This window comes from Engystomops pustulosus, chromosome 2 (genome assembly GCF_040894005.1).
Source record: "Engystomops pustulosus chromosome 2, aEngPut4.maternal, whole genome shotgun sequence".
Taxonomy (NCBI): domain Eukaryota; kingdom Metazoa; phylum Chordata; class Amphibia; order Anura; family Leptodactylidae; genus Engystomops; species Engystomops pustulosus.
The window spans coordinates 245,727,826-245,750,073 of NC_092412.1; the positions used below are offsets into that span (position 1 = coordinate 245,727,826).

Below are 22,248 nucleotides of genomic sequence, written 5' to 3' on the forward strand. Positions count from 1 at the left end.
CCCTGTAGTGTTTAGCTAGCCAGCCCCCTGTAGTATATATCCAGCCAGCCCCATGTAGTATATAGCATGCTAGCCCACTGTAGTATATAGCCTGCCAGCCCACAGTGCTATATAGCCTGCCAGCCCTCATTGGTTAATATTCAGCCCCCAGTAGTTTATATCAAGCCATCCTCATGTAGTATATAGCCAGCCAGCCCTTATTGGTATATAGCCAGCCAACCTTTGTATTATATAGCCTGCAAGCCCCCTGGAGTATATAGCCTGCCAGCCCTCTGTAGTATATAGCCTCCCAGCCCCCAGTAGTATATAGCCTGCCACCCACTGTAGTATATAGCCAGCAAGCCCTGAGTAGTATATAGCCAGCCAGCCCCATGTAGTATATAGCCAGCCAGACCCCAGTTGAATATACCCTGCCAGCCCCCTGTATTATATAGCCAGCCAGACTCTGTAGTATATAGCCTGCAAGCCCCCTAAAGTAGATAGCCAGCCAGCCCCCTGGTGTATATAGCCTTCAAGCCCCCAGTGATATATAGCCTGCCAGCCTCTAGTATTATATAGCCTGCCAACTCCCAGTAGTATATAGCCAGCCAGCACCCTGTACTAAATAGCCAGCCAACCCCCAGTACTATATAGCCAGCCAGCCCCGAGTAGTATATAGCCAGCCAGCCCCCAGTAGTATATAGTCAGTCATCCCCCAGTACTGTATAGCTAGCATAGCCCCAGTAATATATATCCAGCCAACCCCCAGTACTATATAGCCTGCCAGCCAGCCGCCAGTACTATATTGCCAGCCAGTCCCAAGTAGTTTATAGCCGGACAGCAGTATTATATAGCCAGCCAGCCCCATGTAGAATATAGCCAGCCACCCTCTGTATTATATAGACTGCCAGTACCCTCAAGAATATAGCCTACCAGCCAGCCCCCTGTACTATGTAGCTAGCCAGCCCCCTGTAGTATATAGCCTGCCACCCATTCCCTTGTAGTATATAGCCAGCCAACCCCTGTAGTATATAACCTGCCAGCGATTCCCCTGTAGTATATAGCCAGCCAGCCCCCTGTTATATACATCCTGCCAACCCCTTGTAGTATATAGCCAGCCAGCCCCCTGTATGATATAACCAGCCAGGCCCCAGTAGTATATAGCCTGCCAGCCCCTTCTGGTATATAGCCAGCCAGCCCCCAGTCGTATATCATCAGCCAGCCCCCAGTAGTATATAGCCAGCCCCCCAGTAGCATATAGCTATCCAGCCCCCATTAGTATATAGCTATCCAGCCCCCATTAGTATATAGCAAGCCCCCAGTAGTATATAGCCAGCCATCCAGCCCCCTGTAGTATATAGCCTTCCAGCCAGCCAGCCCCTATTAGCATATAGCCTACCAGCCAGCTCCCAGTAGGATATAGTTTGCAGCCAGCCCCAGCAGTACATAGCCTGTCCGCCAGCCTTCCCCTGGTAGTATATAGCCTGCCAGCCAGCTCCCAGTAGGATATATCCTGCTAGCCAGCTCCCAATAGGATATAGCCTCCCAGCCATCCCCCCAATAGTATATAGCCAGCCAGCCCCCAGTCATATATAGCCTGCTGGCCAGCCAGCAGTTAGTGGTATTTAGCCTTCCAGCCAGCCCCCAGTAGGATATAGCCGGCCAGCCAGCCCCAGTAGGATATAGCCTCCCAGCCAGCTCCCAGTAGGATATAGCCTGCCAGCCCTCAGTAATATATAGCCACCCAGCCCCCAGTAGTATATAGCCTGCCAGCCAGCCCCCAGTAGGATATAGCCTGCCAGCCCCCAGTAGTATATTGCCTGCTAGCCATCCCCCAGTACTATAAAGACTGCCAGCCAGCCCCCAGTAGTATATAGCCTGCCAGCCAGCTCCCAGTAGGATAAAGCCTACCAGCCAGCCCCAAGTAGGATATAGCCTACCAGCCCCCAGTATGTAGCCTGCCAGCCCTGGCAGACTTTATACTACAAGGAGCTGGCAGGCTATATACTACAGGGAGCTGGTAGCCTATATACTACTGGGGGCTGGCTGGCTATATACTACTGGGGGCTGGCTGGCTATATACTACACACATACTTTTTAATGGTACAGTATTATTCATTCACAGACTGTAGTATAGTAATATATTTGGGGGTAACAATTTAATTTTTGATATGCTGAGGGCACAGAGGGGTTTCTCACGTAGGTTCTTTAGAAGTACAGTGTGGGACATTGTTTTATCCAGGGGACATTATACTGTAAGTAACTGTGGTATTTTTAGGGGCGCAGTGAGGGGGATCTGCTTCCCAGAGCTGTATACATCTGCCAGAAAATTCTGCAACCAGATTTAACGACGATTCTGGATGTGAAGGAGAAGACATGTCACCTGTTAGGTACTAGATCCTACTTCTTCCTCTGTCAGATCAGTATTGTAGTCACTGACTAACCTTCTAGTGTGAGATAGCTCCCAGCTTATGTACGGTTATATCTATAGGGTCAGAGAGCTGGGTGGGACTTGTCTATGTGGTGTGGGACGCCAGAGTAGGGTTATTGTCATCAGTTTTATTGCAAGGTTGGTGCAGTGCAAACACTTACATCCCTAACCACAGCCCAACCACCAGCAGAAAGCCCTGGAAACATCTCGTCCCGCAAAAAAAATGCCATCACATGGCCCAAATAACGGAAAAGCGAAAATTTTATAGCCTTCAAAAGGGGGCAACCAGAAAACTAAAATCCTGGCAACTGCAGGGTGCTCCTTCCCTTCTGCGCCTCGCTGTGCCCCCATAACACAAGTAATGTCCACATGTGGGCATTAAATTTTATGGTGAGTTTTCTCTTTTTATCTTTTGGAAAAGTGTAAATTTTAGGGCTAAATGAACGTATAACCGACAAAATTTGACCATTCTAAATTTCACCGCCATTTTGATTCAATTACTATGAAGATCTCAAGGGGTTAACAATCTTTGTAAATGCTGTTTCTGATAGTTTGAGGGGTGCAGATTTGAAAATGGGTTGGTTATATAGGGGGTTTTGTTGCTAAATATGTAAAATTTGATTTCAAACAGTATTTATCCCCAAAATAGTCAATTCCGAAAATACAGAAAATCGCTATTCGATTTGTAGACCGCGTGACGTCAAAATAAATTATCCAAACATTTCAAAAATTATGAAAATTTAAAGTAGACAAATGGGAAATGTTATTCTGCAAGTTATTTGGGTGGTAAATTTATCTGCCTGAAAACGCGGTGATTTTGAATTTCGAAAATGGCAAATTTTTCTAAAAATTCATCATTTTTTTCTTTTTTTTGTAAATAAACGCAAAACTTATCAGTCAAAATTTACCACTAAAATGAAGTACAACATGTGGGGAAAAAACAATCTCAGAATCGCTTTGATAAGTAAAAGTGTTCAAAAGTTATTACCACAGGAAGAGACACTGGTCAAATTTTAAAAAAAAGTTGCGAGCCTTAACCTGCAAACAGGCTGCGTCCTTAAGGGGTTAATGCCCTGAGATAACGTCACCACTGCAGCCCCTGTAAACAAACAAAGACCAGAGCACTAGCAGAGAGGGAGGGAGGAAGGGCTTAGCTTATTCTTTATCTCACTGCCCCCGCTAGTGCTTAGAAATTCCCTTATCCCACGATATTTCTATGTAGTAGTAGGTGGGCCCCAAAATCAATTTCACTGGTGGGCCCCAGGTACCCCTGTCTGACCCTGGGAAGGGGTTAAGGCTCAAACTAGCCACTAAAGGTTTAATGACCTAATGACGGCACCAGGTGACTCTGCTTATTGTTCTCATACCTGGGGATGTTTGAGTCTCATGATTTAGTATTCCAGACGTATATTATTACTTCCAGCACAGACACAAATATTATGTCTCTCGTAGTGACATGTGACAGATCTCATCATATTTATCATGTGTCAGTCTCTTGTCCTTAGTTACCCCAAACACCTTAATACGATAAAGAGGCCGAGGTGAAAGTGCAGCCTGGACCCTTCCATATGGACCCTCACTGACCTACCCCACAACCTACTGCCCAATTGTAGTTCAGCAGAAGGTGAGGCACAGCACCCATGGGTGCTATAAAGCCTATGCAGTTATATTATTCTGGCTGAAACATTTTTAAGTGTAAGGCTCCTTTCACCCCGCCGCTCCTTAGCTCAGTTTCTAACCTCAGAAAGCACATTTGACAAAACGTCACAAGAAAAATGGGATCTAATACAAAAAAGGCAACTTTCTCTGGTAAAAAAGAAACATAAAAAGAAGCAAATAAGCACCAGACAAAAGAAAACTATAATAAAACTGTCCACTCGTTTTAGCGCAGTTAGGCTAAGTTCACACTACCGTTCCTTCCCTCCGTTCCTTTCCTTCATTAAATAAGTGAAGAATGAAGCTCCTGCCCGTCCCTGTATAGTGCTGGATGTGGCCGGAAATGTCCTCTCGAGCACTATTACTGCAGGTGGAGCGATGTGGCCGGAAGACAACCCCGGTGCACAACACTCTTTGAACCTGGATGCGCGGCCACGTGATGACATCATCACACGTCCGCTCACCGTTTCCTGTCTGAGAGCAGCGAGAAGAAAGAAGACGCAGGATTTTTTTTTTAAACGGCAGTAAAAAGATTGTGGCGGCCAGGGCCCCTAATATATGAAATAGTTAATTATGGGGCAGCATTAAAAAATAATTACTGGTGGGGGGCAGCATAGGAAATAATTAATGGTGGGGGGCAGCATAGGAAATAATTAATGGTGGGGGGCAGCATAATAAATAATTAGTGGTGGAGGGGCAGCATATAAAATAACTAATGGTGGAGCGGCAACATATGATATAATTAATGGTGGGGGGAAGCATATGAAATAATTAATTATGGGGCAGAATAGGAAATAATCAATTGTGGAGGGGTAGCATAGGAAATAGTTAATGGTGGGGGGCAGCATAGGAAATAATTAAAGGTGGGGAGCAGCATAGGAAATAATTAATGGTGGGGGTCAGCAAAGGAATTAATTAATGGTAGGGGGAAGCATAAGAAATAATTAATGGTGGAGGGGCAGCATAGGAAATAACTAATGGTGGGGGGCTGCATAGGAAATAATTAATGATGGAGGGGCAGCATAGGAAATAATTAATGTTGGGGGGCAGCATAGGAGATAATTAATGGTGGAGGGGCAGCATAGGAAATAATTAATGGTGGGGGGGGGCAGCATAGGAAATAATTTATGGTCGGAGGCAGCATAGGAAATAATTAATGGTGGAGGGGCAGCATAGAAAATAATTAATGGTAGAGGGGCAGCATAGGAAAGAATTAATGGTGGGGGCAGCATAAGAAATAATTAAAAGGATGTTCCCAATTCAACAAATAAATGTCATTGTTTGTATAATGAAAAGTTATACAATTTTTCAATATACTTTCTGTATTAATTCCTCATGGTTTTCTAGATGTCTGCTTGCTGTCCTTCTATAGAAAGCTGCTATGTTACTAGCAGTGGGCAGAAATCTGACCATGGTCACACAGGTGCTCGGCTCGTTAGTATCACAGAGAGTAATCAGAGCTGGATGATATAACGAGCCCTGCACCTGTGTGACCATGGTCAGATTTCTCTCCACTGGAAGTAAACAATTAAGCAGAGGTCTAGAAAACTGTGAGCAATGGAAACAGAAGGTATATTGGAAAATTGTGTAACTTTTCAATATACAAACAATAACATTCATTTCCCGAAATGGGAATATCCCTTTAATGGTGGAGGAGCAGCATAAAAATAATTAATGGAGGAGGGGCAGCATAGAAAATAATTAATGGTGAAGGAGCAGCATAGGAAATAATTAATGATGGAGGGGCAGCATAGGAAATAATTAATGGTGGGGGGCAGCATAGGAAATAATTATTGGTGAAGGAGCAGCATAGGAAATAATTAATGGTGGAGGGGCAGCATAGGAAATAATTAATGGTGGAGGGGCAGCATAGGAAATAATTAATGGTGGGGGGCAGCATAGGAAATAATTATTGGTGAAGGAGCAGCATAGGAAATAATTAATGGTGGGGGGGAAGCATAGGAAATAATGGTGGGGGGGGGCAGCTTAGGAAATAATTAGTGGTGGAGGGGCAACATATGAAATAATTAATGATGGGGGGCTGCTTAGGATATAATTAATGGTGGAGTGACATCATAGGAAATAATTAATGGTGGGGGGAGCATAGGAAATAATTAATGGTGGAGGGCAGCATATGAAATGATTAATGGTGGGGAGTAGAGATGAGCGAGCACTAAAATGCTCGGGTACTCGTTATTCGAGACGAACTTTTCCCGATGCTCGAGTGCTCGTCTCGAATAACGAGCCCCATTGAAGTCAATGGGAGACTCGAGCATTTTTAAGGGGACCAAGGCTCTGCACAGGGAAGCTTGGCCAAACACCTGGGAACCTCAGAAAAGGATGGAAACACCACGGAAATGGACAGGAAACAGCAGGGGCAGCATGCATGGATGCCTCTGAGGCTGCTTAAATGCACCATTATGCCAAAATTATGGGCAACAGCATGGCCATGACAGAGTGACCGAATGAGGCTAGATAGCATCTAAAACATCCAATAATTGACCCTGACACTATAGGGGACGGCATGCAGAGGCAGCGGCAGCAGCGGCAGGCTAGAGAGTGGCATGGCGACATACCCTAAATGGACTCAGGCTTCAAACCAATGGGTGGCAGAGAGGAACCAAAGGAGGTGAGCAAGAAGCGCTCAAATAATATCGGTACATGATAAAAGTTTGCCAGTATATTTTGTGGATTACACAGCAGGGTGGCGACAAAGTTAACATGGAAGCCATGAAAACAACCCAAAATTCTGCCTGACACAGCTCGTTTGATAAGGGGACCATGTATGGAGGCAGTGAACTAGTAGTAGATTAAAGGTGCTGCAGTTAAAACTATGTTAGTTGGATCTTGGCATGGAGCTGGCGCTCCGCTGCCAGGCGAGCTTTCGCCAATCCAAGCCCCTGTCTCTAGGCTACTCCCCAAACAGCACTTCTAAGAACCTTTTGTATAAGATCAAGTGTAGTAGCGTTCTTATAAGTTTAGGATATGGCGGGTGAGGGGAATGTAAACAGATGCGCAAGAAGCGTTGAAATAATATTGGTAAATGATAAAAGTTTGCCAGTATATTTTGTGGATTACACAGCAGGGTGGCGACAAAGTTAACAAGTTTGTTGTGGAAGCCATGAAAACAACCCAAAATTCTGCCTGACACAGCTCGTTTGATAAGGGGACCATGTATGCCTACAGTTCATGCCAGTTGCTGCACTGGCTGCCAGTCTCCTTTCGAATACAGTTTAAAATAATAACCCTCATCCATAAAGCTCTGTATAATGCTGCACCCCCCTACCTCTCCTCTCTTATCTCAGTCTATCGCCCAACCCGTGCTCTTAGATCCGCCAGTGATCTTAGATTAACCTCTACCCTAGTGCGGACCTCCCACTCGCGTCTCCAAGACTTCTCTAGAGCTGCACCAATTCTATGGAATGCTCTGCCCCGGACTATCAGACTAATACCTAACCTCCAAAGTTTCAAACGTGCTCTTAAAACCCATTTCTTTAGGCAAGCCTATAACACTCATTAACTGCATAAAGTTTTAACTCTTCTACTAACCCGTCCTGTGTCGTCCTCCCATCTGTTATCCAGCAACCAACAGGCACCAGACTTCTCTGCAGTCCCATTCACCCTGGACCTGGTATATAAGATGACGGCTGAGTGGTTCAAGCGACAGCAATTCCATTTATTATATTTTGTTCTATTCCCTAAGAAGAATGGCTTGACCATTAAATATTCTTTTACCTCGTGTTACCCCATCATCTTCATAAACCGTAAGCTCTGGCGAGCAGGGACCTCACTCCTGTTGTTCCATACAAATGTTGTGCTCTGTTACATTACATTTGTATTTGTTTCCTATGATTTGTAAAGCGCTACGGAATATGATGGCGCTATATAAATAAAGATTATTATTATTATTATTATGGAGGCAGTGAACTAGTAGTAGATTAAAGGTGCTGCAGTTAAAACTATGTTAGTTGGATCTTGGGATGGAGCTGGCGCTCCGCTTCCAGGCGAGCTTTCGCCAATCCAAGCCCCTGTCTCTAGGCTACTCCCCAAACAGCACTTCTAAGAACCTTTTATATAAGATCAAGTGTAGTAGCGTTCTTATAAGTTTGGGATATGGCGGGTGAGGGGAATGTAAACAGATGCGCAAGAAGCGCTGAAATAATATCAGTAAATGATAAAAGTTTGCCAGTATATTTTGTGGATTACACAGCAGGGTGGCGACAAAGTTAACAAGTTTGATGTGGAATGCCATGTAATAGCTCTTGGGCGGTGTGCCTTTTATCGCCTAGGCTCAGCAGTTTGAGCACCGCCTGCTGTCGCTTAGCGACGGCACTGCTGCTGTGCCTAGAGCTAGCGACTGATGGCGCCATGCCCACGGATGGTAGTTCGGAGGAGGAGGTGGAGGAGGGGTGGGAGGAGGAGGAGGTATAGTATGCCTGAAAGACCTGGACCGAGGTAGGCCCCGCAAATCCTCGGCGTCGGCAGTATATGACCAGCCGCATGGTCAGACTCGGTCCCAGCCTCCACCAAGTTAACCCAATGTGCCGTCAGTGATATATAGTGGCCCTGCCCGGCAGCACTCGTCCACGTGTCCGTGGTCAGGTGGACCTTGTCAGAAACGCCGTTGGTCAGGGCACGGATGATGTTGTCTGACACGTGCTGGTGCAGGGCTGGGACGGCACATCGGGAAAAGTAGTGGCGGCTGGGGACCGAATACCGAGGGGCGGCCGCCGCCATGAGGTTTCGAAAGGCCTCGGTCTCTACTAGCCTATAGGGCAGCATCTCCAGGCTAAGCAATCTGGAGATGTGGACATTAAGGGCTTGGGCGTGCGGGTGGGTTGCGCTATATTTCCGTTTCCGCTCCAGCGTCTGTGGTATGGAGAGCTGAACGCTGGTGGATGCTGTGGAGGATCGTGGAGGCGACGATGGGGTTTTTGTGCCAGGGTCCTGGGCAGGGGGCTGACTATCAGCTGACACAGGGGAAGGAGCAGTGGTGTGCACGGCCGGAGGTGAACGGGCTTGGTGCCACTGAGTGGGGTGTTTAGCATTCATATGCCTGCGCATACTGGTGGTAGTTAAGCTAGTAGTGGTGGAACCCCTGCTGATCCTGGTTTGGCAAAGGTTGCACACCACAGTCCATCGGTCATCCGGTGTTTCTTTAAAGAACCTCCAGACTTCTGAAAATCTAGCCCTCGCCACGGGAGCTTGACTACGGGCAACATTTGGCGCTGATGCACCTGCTCTGGCCCTGCCTCTCCGTCTGGCCCCACCACTGCCTCTTCCAACCTATTCTGGTCGAGGACTCTCCTCCGTCTCAGAAGCACTGTGTTCACCCGGCCTCTCAACCCAGCTTGGGTCTGTCACCTCATCATCCTCCGATCCCTCAGTCTGCTCCCCCCTCGGACTTCCTGTCCTGACAACAACTTCACCACTGTCTGACAACCGTGTCTCCTCATCGTCGGACACCTCTTTACACACTTCTTCCACTACGTCAAGAAGGTCATCATCACCCACAGACTGCGACTGGTGGAAAACCTGGGCATCGGAAAATTGCTCAGCAGCAACCAGACAAGTGGTTTGTGACTGTGGGAAGGGTCCAGAAAACAGTTCCTCAGAGTATGCCGGTTCAAATGCCAAATTTTCCTGGGAGGGGGCAGACTGGGGGGGAGGAGGCTGAGGTGCAGGAGCTGGAGGAGGGCCGATTTCGGTGACATGGGTGGACTGCGTGGAAGACTGACTGGTGGACAAATTGCTCGAAGCATTGTCGGCAATCCACGACATCACCTGTTCGCACTGTTCTGGCCTCAACAGTGCTCTACCACGAGTCCCAGTAACTTCAGACATGAACCTAGGGAGTGTAGCTCTGCGGCGTTTACCTGCTCCCTCATAAGCAGGTGGTGTCTCACCCCGGCCAGGACCACGGCCTCTGACCCCTGCAGTATTGGACGCCCACGTCCCCGCCCTCGTCCTCTACCCCTAGCCCTCGGGTTAAACATTTTGAAAATGAAAGTTATAACTTTAATTTTTTTTTAACTTTTTTTTGTGTTTTTTTGTGTTTTTTTTTTTTTTGTGTTTTTTAGTTTTTAAAACCAAACGATGCTATCCTATTGCTATGGCTATTTTCTAGCCAAGTATGAAAGCACACTGCTATGCCAGATGAGATGACGCTGAGTTATGAAAAAATAAACGTAAAATAAAAAGGAAATGGCAGACTGTGCCTAATTGAAATCCAACCCCTAGTAAATTTTCCCACTTCGGTCTTTGCGATGGATATGTGCGTCACTAAGCGCTAAACACAACGGTCGCAAGTCTCACTACAAATTCCTCACAATATGGTAGTAGATGCACTGCAGCAAGGACAGCCACCAGCAGATCAACCAGAAATAAAATATATATAACGCTATTGTAGGCGTAAGTAAGCCGTTTGGATTCTCCTATGGCTATTTTCTAGCCAAGTATGAAAGCACACTGCTATGCCAGATGAGATGACGCTGAGTTATTAAAAAAATAAACGTAAAATAAAAAGAAACTGGCAGACTGTGCCTAATTGAAATCAAACCCCTAATAAATTTTCCCACTTCGGTCTTTGCGATGGATATGTGCGTCACTAAGCGCTAAACACAACGGTCGCAAGTCTCACTACAAATTCCTCACAATATGGTAGTAGATGCACTGCAGCAAGGACAGCCACCAGCAGATCAACCAGAAATAAAATATATAACGCTATTGTAGGCCTAAGTAAGCCGTTTGGATTCTCCTATGGCTATTTTCTAGCCAAGTATGAAAGCACACTCAGGGCCGCATCTGCCATGAGGCGAGATGAAAATCTCGCTTCAGGCGGCAGAATGCGGGTCCCTGTAAAGGGCGGCGAAATTCGCCGCTCTAAAGTGGGCGATTCGGGCGTCCATTAACGCCCGAATCGCCCACCAGCTAAATAAATCGCGCCTGTCTCTTTAAGACACAGGCGCGATTTATATGCGGAGCGACGCAGCGCCTTTCCGGCAACTGCGTTGCTCCGTTCTAAGCAGTGACACAGGCGCCATGACGTCCGGAGCCGCGCCGAGGGAGCAGCTGCCTGCAGGTGAGTATATATTTTATTATTTTTCATGTATTTAATTAATTGTGGCTAATAATTAATACTGCGCGGGGGGGGGGGGCTATATATATCATATGGGGCCAGAATTATTTTAAACTGGGCGGGGGGGGGGATCATGGAATGCTATTTTATTTGGGGCTATAATTATTTCTTTATTACTGGGGGGGGGGGTGCAATATATATTTATATTATTTGGGGCTATACTGTAATTATTTTATACTTGGGGGAATGCTATATATTTATATTATTTGGGGCTATGATTGTTTAATACTAGGGGGATGCTATAGATATTATATGGGGCCAGAATTATTTTATACTAGGGGCGGGGGGGTTCTGTATATTTTATTTGGGGATTTGGAGCTATAATTATTTTATACTGGGGGGGGGGGATGCTATAGATATTATTTGGGGCTATAATTATTTTATACTGGGGGGGGGATGCTATATAGATATTATTTGGGGCTATAATTATTTTATACTGGGGGGGGATGCTATAGATATTATTTGGGGCTATAATTATTTTATACTGGGGGGGGGGATGCTATATAGATATTATTTGGGGCTATAATTATTTTATACTGGGGGGATGCTATAGATATTATTTGGGGCTATAATTATTTTATACTGGGGGGGATGCTATATAGATATTATTTTGGGCTATAATTATTTTATACTGGGGGGGGATGCTATAGATATTATTTGGGGCTATAATTATTTTATACTGGGGGGGGATGCTATAGATATTATTTGGGGCTATAATTATTTTATACTGGGGGAGATGCTATAGATATTATTTGGGGCTATAATTATTTTATACTGGGGGGGGATGCTATAGATATTATTTGGGGCTATAATTATTTTATACTGGGGGGATGCTATATATATATTATTTGGGGCTATAATTATTTTATACTGGGGGGGATGCTATATATATATTATGTGGGGCTATAATTATTTTATACTGGGGGGATGCTATAGATATTATTTGGGGCTATAATTATTTTATACTGGGGGGGATTCAGTATATATTATATGGGGCCAGAATCATTTTATACTGGGGGGTGCTGTATATATTATATATCACTATATCACTAAGCTGGGGGGATGTATATGGGATACAGTATATTACTAAGCTGGGGGGCTGTATATGGGATACAGTATATTACTATGCTGGGGGGGCTGTATATCGGGTACAGTATATTACTTAGCTGCAGGGGCTGTATATGGGATACAGTATATTACTAAGCTGGGAGGGGGCTGTATATGGGATACAGTATATTACTAAGCTGGGGGGATGTATATGGGATACAGTATATTACTATGCTGGGGGGGCTGTATATCGGGTACAGTATATTACTTAGCTGCAGGGGCTGTATATGGGATACAGTATATTACTAAGCTGGGGGGATGTATATGGGATACAGTATATTACTATGCTGGGGGGGCTGTATATCGGGTACAGTATATTACTTAGCTGCAGGGGCTGTATATGGGATACAGTATATTATATGTATATAGATTTTATCCCTATATAATGAAGGGATGTGTTATATGTGGGGTAGCGTGCGGTCAGTTGTGTTGTGAGGGGTATATATTATTTAGGAGCGCAGTGTTGTTTTCCAGGAGACTTTATACTGTAAGTGACTGTGGTATTTTTAGGGACGCCGGGTGGAGATGCTGCACGGAGCTGAAGATATCCGGCCGTGAATACATGGATTGGAGAACCCGGAATAAAGTCCTCCTGATGGAAGAGATTGTCATCTATAAGGTACTAGATGTCACTAATGCCTCCCAGATCCTGTAGTCAGTCACACAGTGTCAGGGAGCTGTCTGTAGGGTTGTTAATTGTTAGTAAAGTTTTCAGCATTTACTTAACAGGGAGCGGGGGGGGGGGGGAAGCATTTTAATATTCGCCTCAGGCAGCAAATATGCTAGAATCGGCCCTGAGCACACTGCTATGCCAGATGAGATGACGCTGAGTTATGAAAAAATAAACGTAAAATAAAAAGTAAATGGCAGACTGTGCCTAATTGAAATCAAACCCCTAATAAATTTTCCCACTTTGGTGTTTGAGGTGGATATGTGTGTCACTAAGAGCTAAACACAACGGTAGCAAGTCCCCCTGCAAATTCCTCACAATATGGTACTAGCTGCAAATAAAAAAAATATATATATATATAACGTTATTGTAGCCCTAAGAAGGGCTGTTGGGTTCTTGTAGAATCACTCCTGCCTAACACTATTCTAATTGAACAGCCTAACGCTGTTCCTGACCAGCAGCAGCTCTCTCCCTAGCGGCATCCAGACACAGAATGATCCGAGCAGCGCAGGCAGGGGCTAGTCTATCCCAAGGTCACCTGATCTGGCCAGCCAACCACTGCTATCGACGTGTAAGGGTACCACGTCATGCTGGGTGGAGTGCAGAGTCTCCTGGCTTGTGATTGCCTCTGTTTCTGGCCGCCAAAAAGCAAAACGGCGGGAGCTGCCATTTTCTCGAGCGGGCGAAGTATTCGTCCGAGCAACGAGCAGTTTCGAGTACGCAAATGCTCGAACGAGCATCAAGCTAGGACGAGTATGTTCGCTCATCTCTAATGGTTACCCATACCAAGTTCCTGGCAAAAATCTAGTCCAGGTTTCAACTACCTCAAGTTCGGCTACCTCACCTGTATTGCTTGGTCCAGGTGTCCCCAGTGTCTCCGCAGCTTTCCAGAGCAGCTCCAGTGGCGCCTCTGCAGCTTCCCAAAGCTGTTCCAGTGACTCCGCAGCTTCCCAGAGCTGTTCCAGTGACTCCGCAGCCTCCCAGAGCTGCTCCAGTGACTCCGCAGCCTCCCAGCGCTGCTCCAGCGGCACCTCAGCCTCCGCAGCTTTCCCGTATTCCTGTGGCGTTCCCGTATTCCTGTGACGGTCCCGTAATCCTGTGACAGTCCTGTATTCCTATGGTGGTCCTGTAATCCTGTGGCGGTCCGGTTATCCTGTGGCGGTCCGGTATCCTAGTGGTCTTCCGAGGTCCTGTCAGCCGTCCTGCCGAGGTCCTGCCATCCCGAGGTCATGCCTTTCCGTGGTCCTGCCTTCCCGTGGTCCTGCCTTCCCGTGGTCCTGCCTTCCTGTGGTCCTGTCTGCCCTGTGTCTCTCCCTGGCGAAGACCAGGAGTCCACTTAGACTCTGCTCCTGGGTTTCGGCTGCCATCGTTATCTCCAGCGATGGTCCAGGGAGCCCACAGACTTAAGTTCCAAGGGACTATTTCCATAGACTGTGACAATATTTACAAGGCCCGAGGCTGTTTCATTCCTGCTGATCTATCACAATGTACGATTTGCACATTGTAATAGTTGATATGGAAAATCCCCACATACTGCCATACTTTAGGGTTAAAGTACCCTAGATGGTCTGAAAAATAGTGACAAAAAGAAAAAATCCCTAAAAGTTCAAATCACCCCCTTTCCCTACAACTGATATAAAAGTAAACAAGTAAAATCATAAACATATAAGGTATCACTGCATCCCAAAATGTCGGTCTATCAAAATATAATAGCGGTTACAGGCAGTCCCCGGGTTACATACAAGATAGGGTCCGGAGGTTTGTTCTGAAGTTGAATTTGTATGTAAGTCGAAACTGTATATTTTATAATTGAAGTTCTAGACAATTTTTTTTCTTTTGTCCTAGTGATAATTGGAGTCTCAAAATTTTTGCTGTAATTGGACCAAGGATTATCAATAAAGCTTCATTACAGACACCTTACAGCTGAACGTTGCAGTCTGGGACTATAGTAACATCCAGAGAGCTTTACCAGAGGTCACAGCGGGCAGAGGGGTCCGTCTGTAACGATGGGTTGTCTGTAAGTCGGGTGTTAAGTAGGGGACCGCCTGTATTCCCGGTGTTGAACCCCGTAACGGAACACAACGCCCAAATGTCCGAAACGCCACTTTTTCTCTATTTTGCAACATATAAAAAATTTTACAAAAAGTGATCAAAAGGTTGTACAGTCCATAAAGTGGTAGTAATGAAAACCCAAAATTGCAAAAAGATGATACCTTACACAGCTCTGTACAGCGAAGTATGAAAAAGTTATTAGATCAGAAGATGACGTAACACATTTTTCTGGGTAATTCATTTACCAAGGTTTTCATTTTTTAAAAATGTATTAGAACACAATAAAACCTGTATAAATGTAGTTTTTCTGTGATCTTTCTGAACCAAAGAGTGAAACATTATTTCGAGTGCACAGTGAAAGCCGTAAAAACTGAGGCTAAAGAAAAGGCCTAAATGTGTATACAAAATTCATTGGGGGGCCCAGTATATTAAATTATACTGATTGCTGTGGGTTGCAGTTTGGAGGGAGCATTTGGACTAATGTACAGGGGGACATGGACATCACCTTAGAGGGTCCATCAGATGCTGGAGAATTGTCTGGACCCTCTATAGTCACTTACATAAAGATCCCAGTAAGGGAAATCTATTAGACTGAACCTTCCACAATGTAAAATGTTTTGCATCACAAAAAGTAACACTTTACTTTATAAAAAGTGTCAGATCCGGGTAGGGATCGCAGTGGGTCAGGGCAGAGATGATATATAAATTCTGGGCCTGGAGCACAGAACCTCCCAAGATAGAGAACAATGATTAGGATTATGTCCGTCTTCTGTATCTGATATTATCCAGACTTCTATAGAAATTCCTGAGTATTTCACACTGATAATCTGTAGTGACATTCTCCTGTATGTAGATCCACATTGTGTGCGGCTTCTCTTACCCGTCCGGTTACCAGCTGCTCTGTATATGAGGAGAAGCTGAGAAGAGATGGACAGAAGGGGAGAGTTACATATTGTCCAGGCTCCTCTTCTACCTCAGTCTGATGGAAATCACATTATGTGACACGTGATCTGTCATAAGATCTGTCAGTTGTCAGTATAGAAGATATAATATTTGTACATGTACACGATGTATCAATATCCACAGGGAATTCTCCATCATGAGACCCATCACGTATCTACAGGCCTGAGAACCACAAACAGAAGGTTCTGGAGAAAGTTTCATCCCCATGGATCCTCCCCCAAGTTTCTGGTATAAGAACCTGTATGTGCGGCCCATGAAGGGATCTATTCTGTGGCTTCAGTCTTCATCTATTCACCATCTTCTGAGGCGCAGGTAAGTAGTGTTACTTATCTACTAAATAAGGACATCTACCACCAGGATGAAGGATTGTAAACCAACATACACTCACTTACATACTGGTATGTGCCTGCTCTGGCAGAATCTGCTCTTCTTTTAGCTTATTATGCCCTTGTTTTTTAACAAAATAGGCTTTAAAATTATGCAAATGAGCCTGAGGGGCTCTGGACTCCAGGGATTGAGCTCATTACATATTTTAAAACCTTTTTTGTATAAACAAGGGAATAAGAAGCTAAAAGAAGAGCCGAACCTGCCAGAGGGGCCACAGTAAGTCAGTGTGCTTAGTTTACAATCCTTCATCCTGGTGGGAGATTTCCTTTAAGTCTTATTTTATTAATATAGTATTTTTCTTTAGTCATGTTTGATTTGAAGAGATCATATATTTACCCCTAATTTTAAGCAGAAGATAAGTGTTATTCTTACCAAAACTCATTTATATCCTGTATAAGGTTCTGGTACACATTATAAAATGACATGGAATTGCAATCCCATTATCAAGAATATCGTCCATAAGAGTTACCATTAAACAGCAGAAGGGGGTTATTTAGTGGTCCCCGGCTGCTGCTGTCTCTTGCTTTTTTCCTGGGAGCTATGTCTGTTTTGCAGGGACATAGGACGGAGTGCGTGATGGCATCATGCCGGCTTGTGTCATGGAGTGCAGATGGACGTGTCTTTGCCTGTCCATTGCACTGGTATCTTCAGTACACCAATGTAATTGTTAGTACAAACATGCCAGTTTTGGGCAACTCCATGGTACTCATAATCTGCCGCCCCCTCAGGGCTCCACAATCTGCCGCCTTAGGCAGAATTTTCATTCTGCATCATGGCAAATGAGTCCCTGGGCAGAGGTCAACCATTACATGTGTATCACCCCAATCACTACTGATAATGTACATCACTACAGGTTCTCTACTCTGCTGCTACGAGACTACAGCCAAAGAAAACCAAGAATATCTGACTGATCTGCCTCATTATGTCTTACAGAGCAGCCATGGCTTTCCTGAAGAAATCTCTTCTCCTGGTCCTTTTCCTTGGATTGGTTTCCCTTTCCATCTGTGAAGATGAGAGAGAGTAAGTCCTGCTGTTATATAGTGATAGAAGAAATTACAGGGTTATTCTCATCCCTATAATATATAACACTGTGTGACTGGTAACAGAACGACTGTCGGATCCCCACTGATCCTAAAACTTATGGGACACCAACTTTGGGGTAGATTTATGGACCCTACTTGGGGTGTGAGTGCTTTATGTTACATGGAACAGTTGATGGAGGGACGGAAGCAATGTATATGACATAGTCCTATATGTTATAGGCTGAAGGGACAGCAGTGATGTATATAACATGTCGGGTGGGATCTGACTGTTCTTCATTCTGAATTGAACCCCAAATGCCATAAACAGCAAATATAAAAAGACAACACAATCCACAGAAAGTAGAAGTAATTCATCCTATTGTTGGGTTGAGATAAAACGCACAGTGTTTCATCTCTCAAAGCCTTTTCCAAAACGCAGTGATAACAAAATGAAGCTATGAAATATTTTTATTCCCTTGTAAATGACGGAGTCTTTTTGGATTATTTTATCCTATGGGTCATAGTTATTAAAGGAGTTTGTGTAGTGAGCATGTCTCCTCTACCCTGCCTCTATTACTCCCATAGAGATGAATTACAGTTATTTAGCCCTCTGTCTCCTATTCATCTATATGTGAGTTACAGAAACAGTATAGTACAGACATGTCCAGAGCTGGATAACCCCTATAAATCCCCAGCAGGTCAGAATTCACTCGTAAATAGAAAAGGAAATATCACATCTGGAATCCACAGACAGATCCAGACAAAAGTGTAGTGGTGTAGAGGTAAAAGACAGGAGGCTTCACTTTACATATCAAGAAAGCGGAGCAGAACTATTACTAGATATTGGTAAATTATCTTATTTTCTGTGCCCCACTTTACAAAAACATGATGTAAAGTGACCAACCCTTTTAATATGATTTCAATTGAGATGCTTAGCCAAAGTTGTTGTAAAGGCATTAGATCATCTGTGCTAATGTAGTCACATCCAGAGCAACAGTCTTACAGTATATCTGCCATTAGATCATCTCTAATACTCCAGTCACATCCAGAGCTTCAATAATCTATCTACTGTCATTTCAACTCAGATAACTGCAGCTCTGGATCTATTGTTATATTATTTGTGAAACTCCAGTCATATCTAAAGCTGTCATCATCTATCTACCATTACATTATCTGAGAAGAGGTGTGTTAAATATCTGTATCGATAGATATTACTTGCATTTTGTTAATTTGAGTTTTAAGAACTACGCTGGTGAGCAAAAAGATAAAAAAACAGAGGTGATCCTGCATTCCAGCATTTAATGGACTTCAACATGAATACAGTAACAGATTGAAAAATAGAAATAAAAAAGTAAAATAAAGATAAAATTAAAGTAACAATTTTACAGCATGGTAGGAAGCAGAGCTTTGATTGAAAAGTTTTTGTTGCTGTAGGGAGGCATGGAGACAAAGGACTGATAGTGGTGTTCATTGAAGGAGGAGGTGTCTCCTGGTGGGTGATGGAGGATGTGTCTAATGGTGTGATGGGTGATAGAGGATTTGTCTCCCAATAGAGGATGTGTTTGATGGTGTGGTGGGTGATGGAGGATGTGTCTTATGGTGGGTGAAGGATGATGTGTTTGATGGTGTTGTGGGTGATGGAGAATGTGTCTCCCAATAGAGGATGTGTCTGATGGTGTGGTGGGTGATGGAGGTTGTGTATTCCGATGGAGGATGTGTCTGATGGTGTGGTGGGTGATGGAGGATGTGTCTCCTGGTGGGTGAAGGAGGATGTGTCTGATGGTGTTGTGGGTGATGGAGAATGTGTCTCCCAATAGAGGATGTGTCTGATGGTGTGGTGGGTGATGGAGGATGTGTCTACCGATGGAGGATGTGTCTGATGGTGTGGTGGGTGATAGAGGATGTGTCTACCGATGGAGGATGTGTCTGATGGTGTAGTGGGTGATGGAGGATGTGTCTACCAATGGAGGATGTATCTGATGGTTTTGTGGGTGATGAAGAATGTGTCTCCCAATAGAGGATGTGTCTGATGGTGTGGTGGGTGATAGAGGATGTGTCTACCGATGGAGGATGTGTCTGATGGTGTAGTGGGTGTTGGAGGATTTGTCTACCGATGGAGGATGTATCTGATGGTGTTGTGGGTGATGGAGAATGTGTCTCCCAATAGAGGATGTGTCTGATGGTGTGGTGGGTGATAGAGGATGTGTCTACCGATGGAGGATGGTGTAGTGGGTGATGGAGGATGTGTATTCCGATGGAGGATGTGTCTAATGGTGTGATGGGTGATAGAGGATTTGTCTCCCAATAGAGGATGTGTTTGATGGTGTGGTGGGTGATGGAGGATGTGTCTTATGGTGGGTGAAGGATGATGTGTTTGATGGTGTTGTGGGTGATGGAGAATGTGTCTCCCAATAGAGGATGTGTCTGATGGTGTGGTGGGTGATGGAGGTTGTGTATTCCGATGGAGGATGTGTCTGATGGTGTGGTGGGTGATGGAGGATGTGTCTCCTGGTGGGTGAAGGAGGATGTGTCTGATGGTGTTGTGGGTGATGGAGAATGTGTCTCCCAATAGAGGATGTGTCTGATGGTGTGGTGGGTGATGGAGGATGTGTCTACCGATGGAGGATGTGTCTGATGGTGTTGTGGGTGATAGAGGATGTGTCTACCGATGGAGGATGTATCTGATGGTTTTGTGGGTGATGGAGAATGTGTCTCCCAATAGAGGATGTGTCTGATGGTGTGGTGGGTGATAGAGGATGTGTCTACCGATGGAGGATGTGTCTGATGGTGTAGTGGGTGTTGGATGATTTGTCTACCGATGGAGGATGTATCTGATGGTGTTGTGGGTGATGGAGAATGTGTCTCCCAATAGAGGATGTGTCTGATGGTGTGGTGGGTGATAGAGGATGTGTCTACCGATGGAGGATGGTGTAGTGGGTGATGGAGGATGTGTATTCCGATGGAGGATGTGTCTGATGGTGTGGTGGGTGATGGAGGGTGTGTCTCCCGATGAAGGATGTGTCTGATGGTCTGTTGGTTTATGGAGGAGGTGTCTCCTGGTGGGTGATGGAGGATGTGTCTCCTGTGAATAAAATGGTAACTCTTTATACACATAGTATGATTTTCCAAGTAAATCTTCTCAATATTGGATCATATTAGCCCGTATACCACCTGAGTACCATATGTGATCTTATTCTAAATTCTCGTTATAAATATGTAAACTTAGACTGATTGATCAATATATGTATTTATATATAAAGGTTGACTCAGCTGGTAGATACAAGAATTCCATGGGAACCCTGAGGCCTTACTGCACCATGACAAGTCATGATAAATTACCTTACTATTTAATTCACTATTTCTAAAATTCCCAATATAAAGTATATTTATTACATGATACATAAACCTGCATATTTCTACTGATTTAATAATACTCTACTTGTCATGTATTTATGTTTGTCCTGAAAGAATGTTTATCATGCATGAATACTTCAGGTCAGGAATGACTGAATATCATATCAAGTTTCATCATATGGTCTCACCCTATGCTAAAGTATTTTAATTATATTAATATTTTACAAGTTGTAGTCTTATCCTTGGCATTATATCATCTCTGAGGCTGTAGCCATATCCAGAGTTGCAATTATCTATCTATTTTTATATAATTTCTGATACTCCAGTCACATCCTTAGCTTCAAACATCCAGTGACAGCTCTGGATGTCACCGGAGTATCAATGTGCTGTTATATCATTTATGATACTCCTGTCACATCCAGAGTAGACAGTGACTATTTAGTGGGAGAGGGGGAGCTATCAGCACCTGTGGGTGTCAGACACAGAAATGGCATCACACTGCAGGGGGATGTATACAGTAAAACACATCCCTTCCCCCGGGCAGGGGACACATTCCTGTAGTAACTTGGGGGCGCTGATGTATTGGACACTTCACCCCACTGCCGGGCCATCCTGTAATGACCTCAATAACCATAGTGTCCCCACCAGGAGAAACAGCCCAGCTACACGGCCACGGAAAGGTAGTGTGAACACTGGCAGATGTAGAAGCAGAGCAAATTTCTGTCTTAGTTTTGTGATGTTTAAGTGAAAATATATTTTGTTAACCTATTTTATTATAGCTAAGAGCAGTTATTTACTATCCCATGCAACGCCGGGTACTACAGCTAGTAGTATATATAGCAAAATGTTTCATGAAATCTCCATTGTCTCCTGTCACAGGAAAAGAGGAGAAGAAGAGGAACAAGAAGAGGAACGTGACCTGGAAGCTGCGGAGACTCAGGAGAGAAATGCAGAAAAGAGATTATGGGAAGGAAAGAGATTATGGGAAGGAAAGAGATTATGGGAAGGAAAGAGATTATGGGAAGGAAAGTGATGTGGACCTCCCCCGTCTGTGATGAGAAAAGGTGGAAGAAGAGGATATTAGCAACATCCAATGTCTCCTGACTCCAGAAAGCAGAATTATTCTTAGTTCTGCCCTAAATATAATAAAGCCGATGTAACTGATATAAGGATCTGTCTATTTTATTTAGTCCTATAGGAAACATTTATAATTAGCACATATTTAACACGGTTTGTTACCCAATGCTCGCTGCACATCAAACTGATGTCCTCCCAGTCCACCCCCGAACGCAATAAGTTGGCATTTGTTTTTTCTTTGCTCACTGGAGAGGCGCTGGACTGGGCTACTCCTCTATGAAATAGTGGTGACCCAGACATGGTTACCCATACCAAGTTCCTGGCAAAAATCTAGTCCAGGTTTGAACCACCTCAAGTTCGGCTACCTCGACTGTCTTGCTCGGTACCGGTGTCCCCAGTGTCTCTGCAGCTT

At 44.5% G+C, this 22,248-nt stretch overlaps 1 protein-coding gene across 3 annotated transcripts in view; it reads left to right on the forward strand.

Annotated features, from left to right (window-relative positions):
- LOC140119531 (aurein-2.3-like) overlaps positions 1-21,928 on the forward strand; it is a 45,734-nt gene extending 23,806 nt beyond the window's left edge. The window contains exons 1-4 of one of the 3 annotated variants that reach the window (XM_072138675.1): positions 16,232-16,308; positions 17,317-17,403; positions 21,639-21,713; positions 21,768-21,928. In XM_072138675.1, the coding sequence (XP_071994776.1) occupies positions 16,250-16,308; positions 17,317-17,403; positions 21,639-21,713; positions 21,768-21,792 (246 nt within the window). In that variant the 5' untranslated portion in view covers positions 16,232-16,249 and the 3' untranslated portion in view covers positions 21,793-21,928. Of the gene's footprint in view, positions 1-16,231; positions 16,309-17,316; positions 17,404-21,638 lie in introns of those variants that run through there. The other 2 variants (XM_072138672.1, XM_072138674.1) reach the window with 2 other exon arrangements.
- Positions 21,929-22,248: the final 320 nt, after the last annotated feature.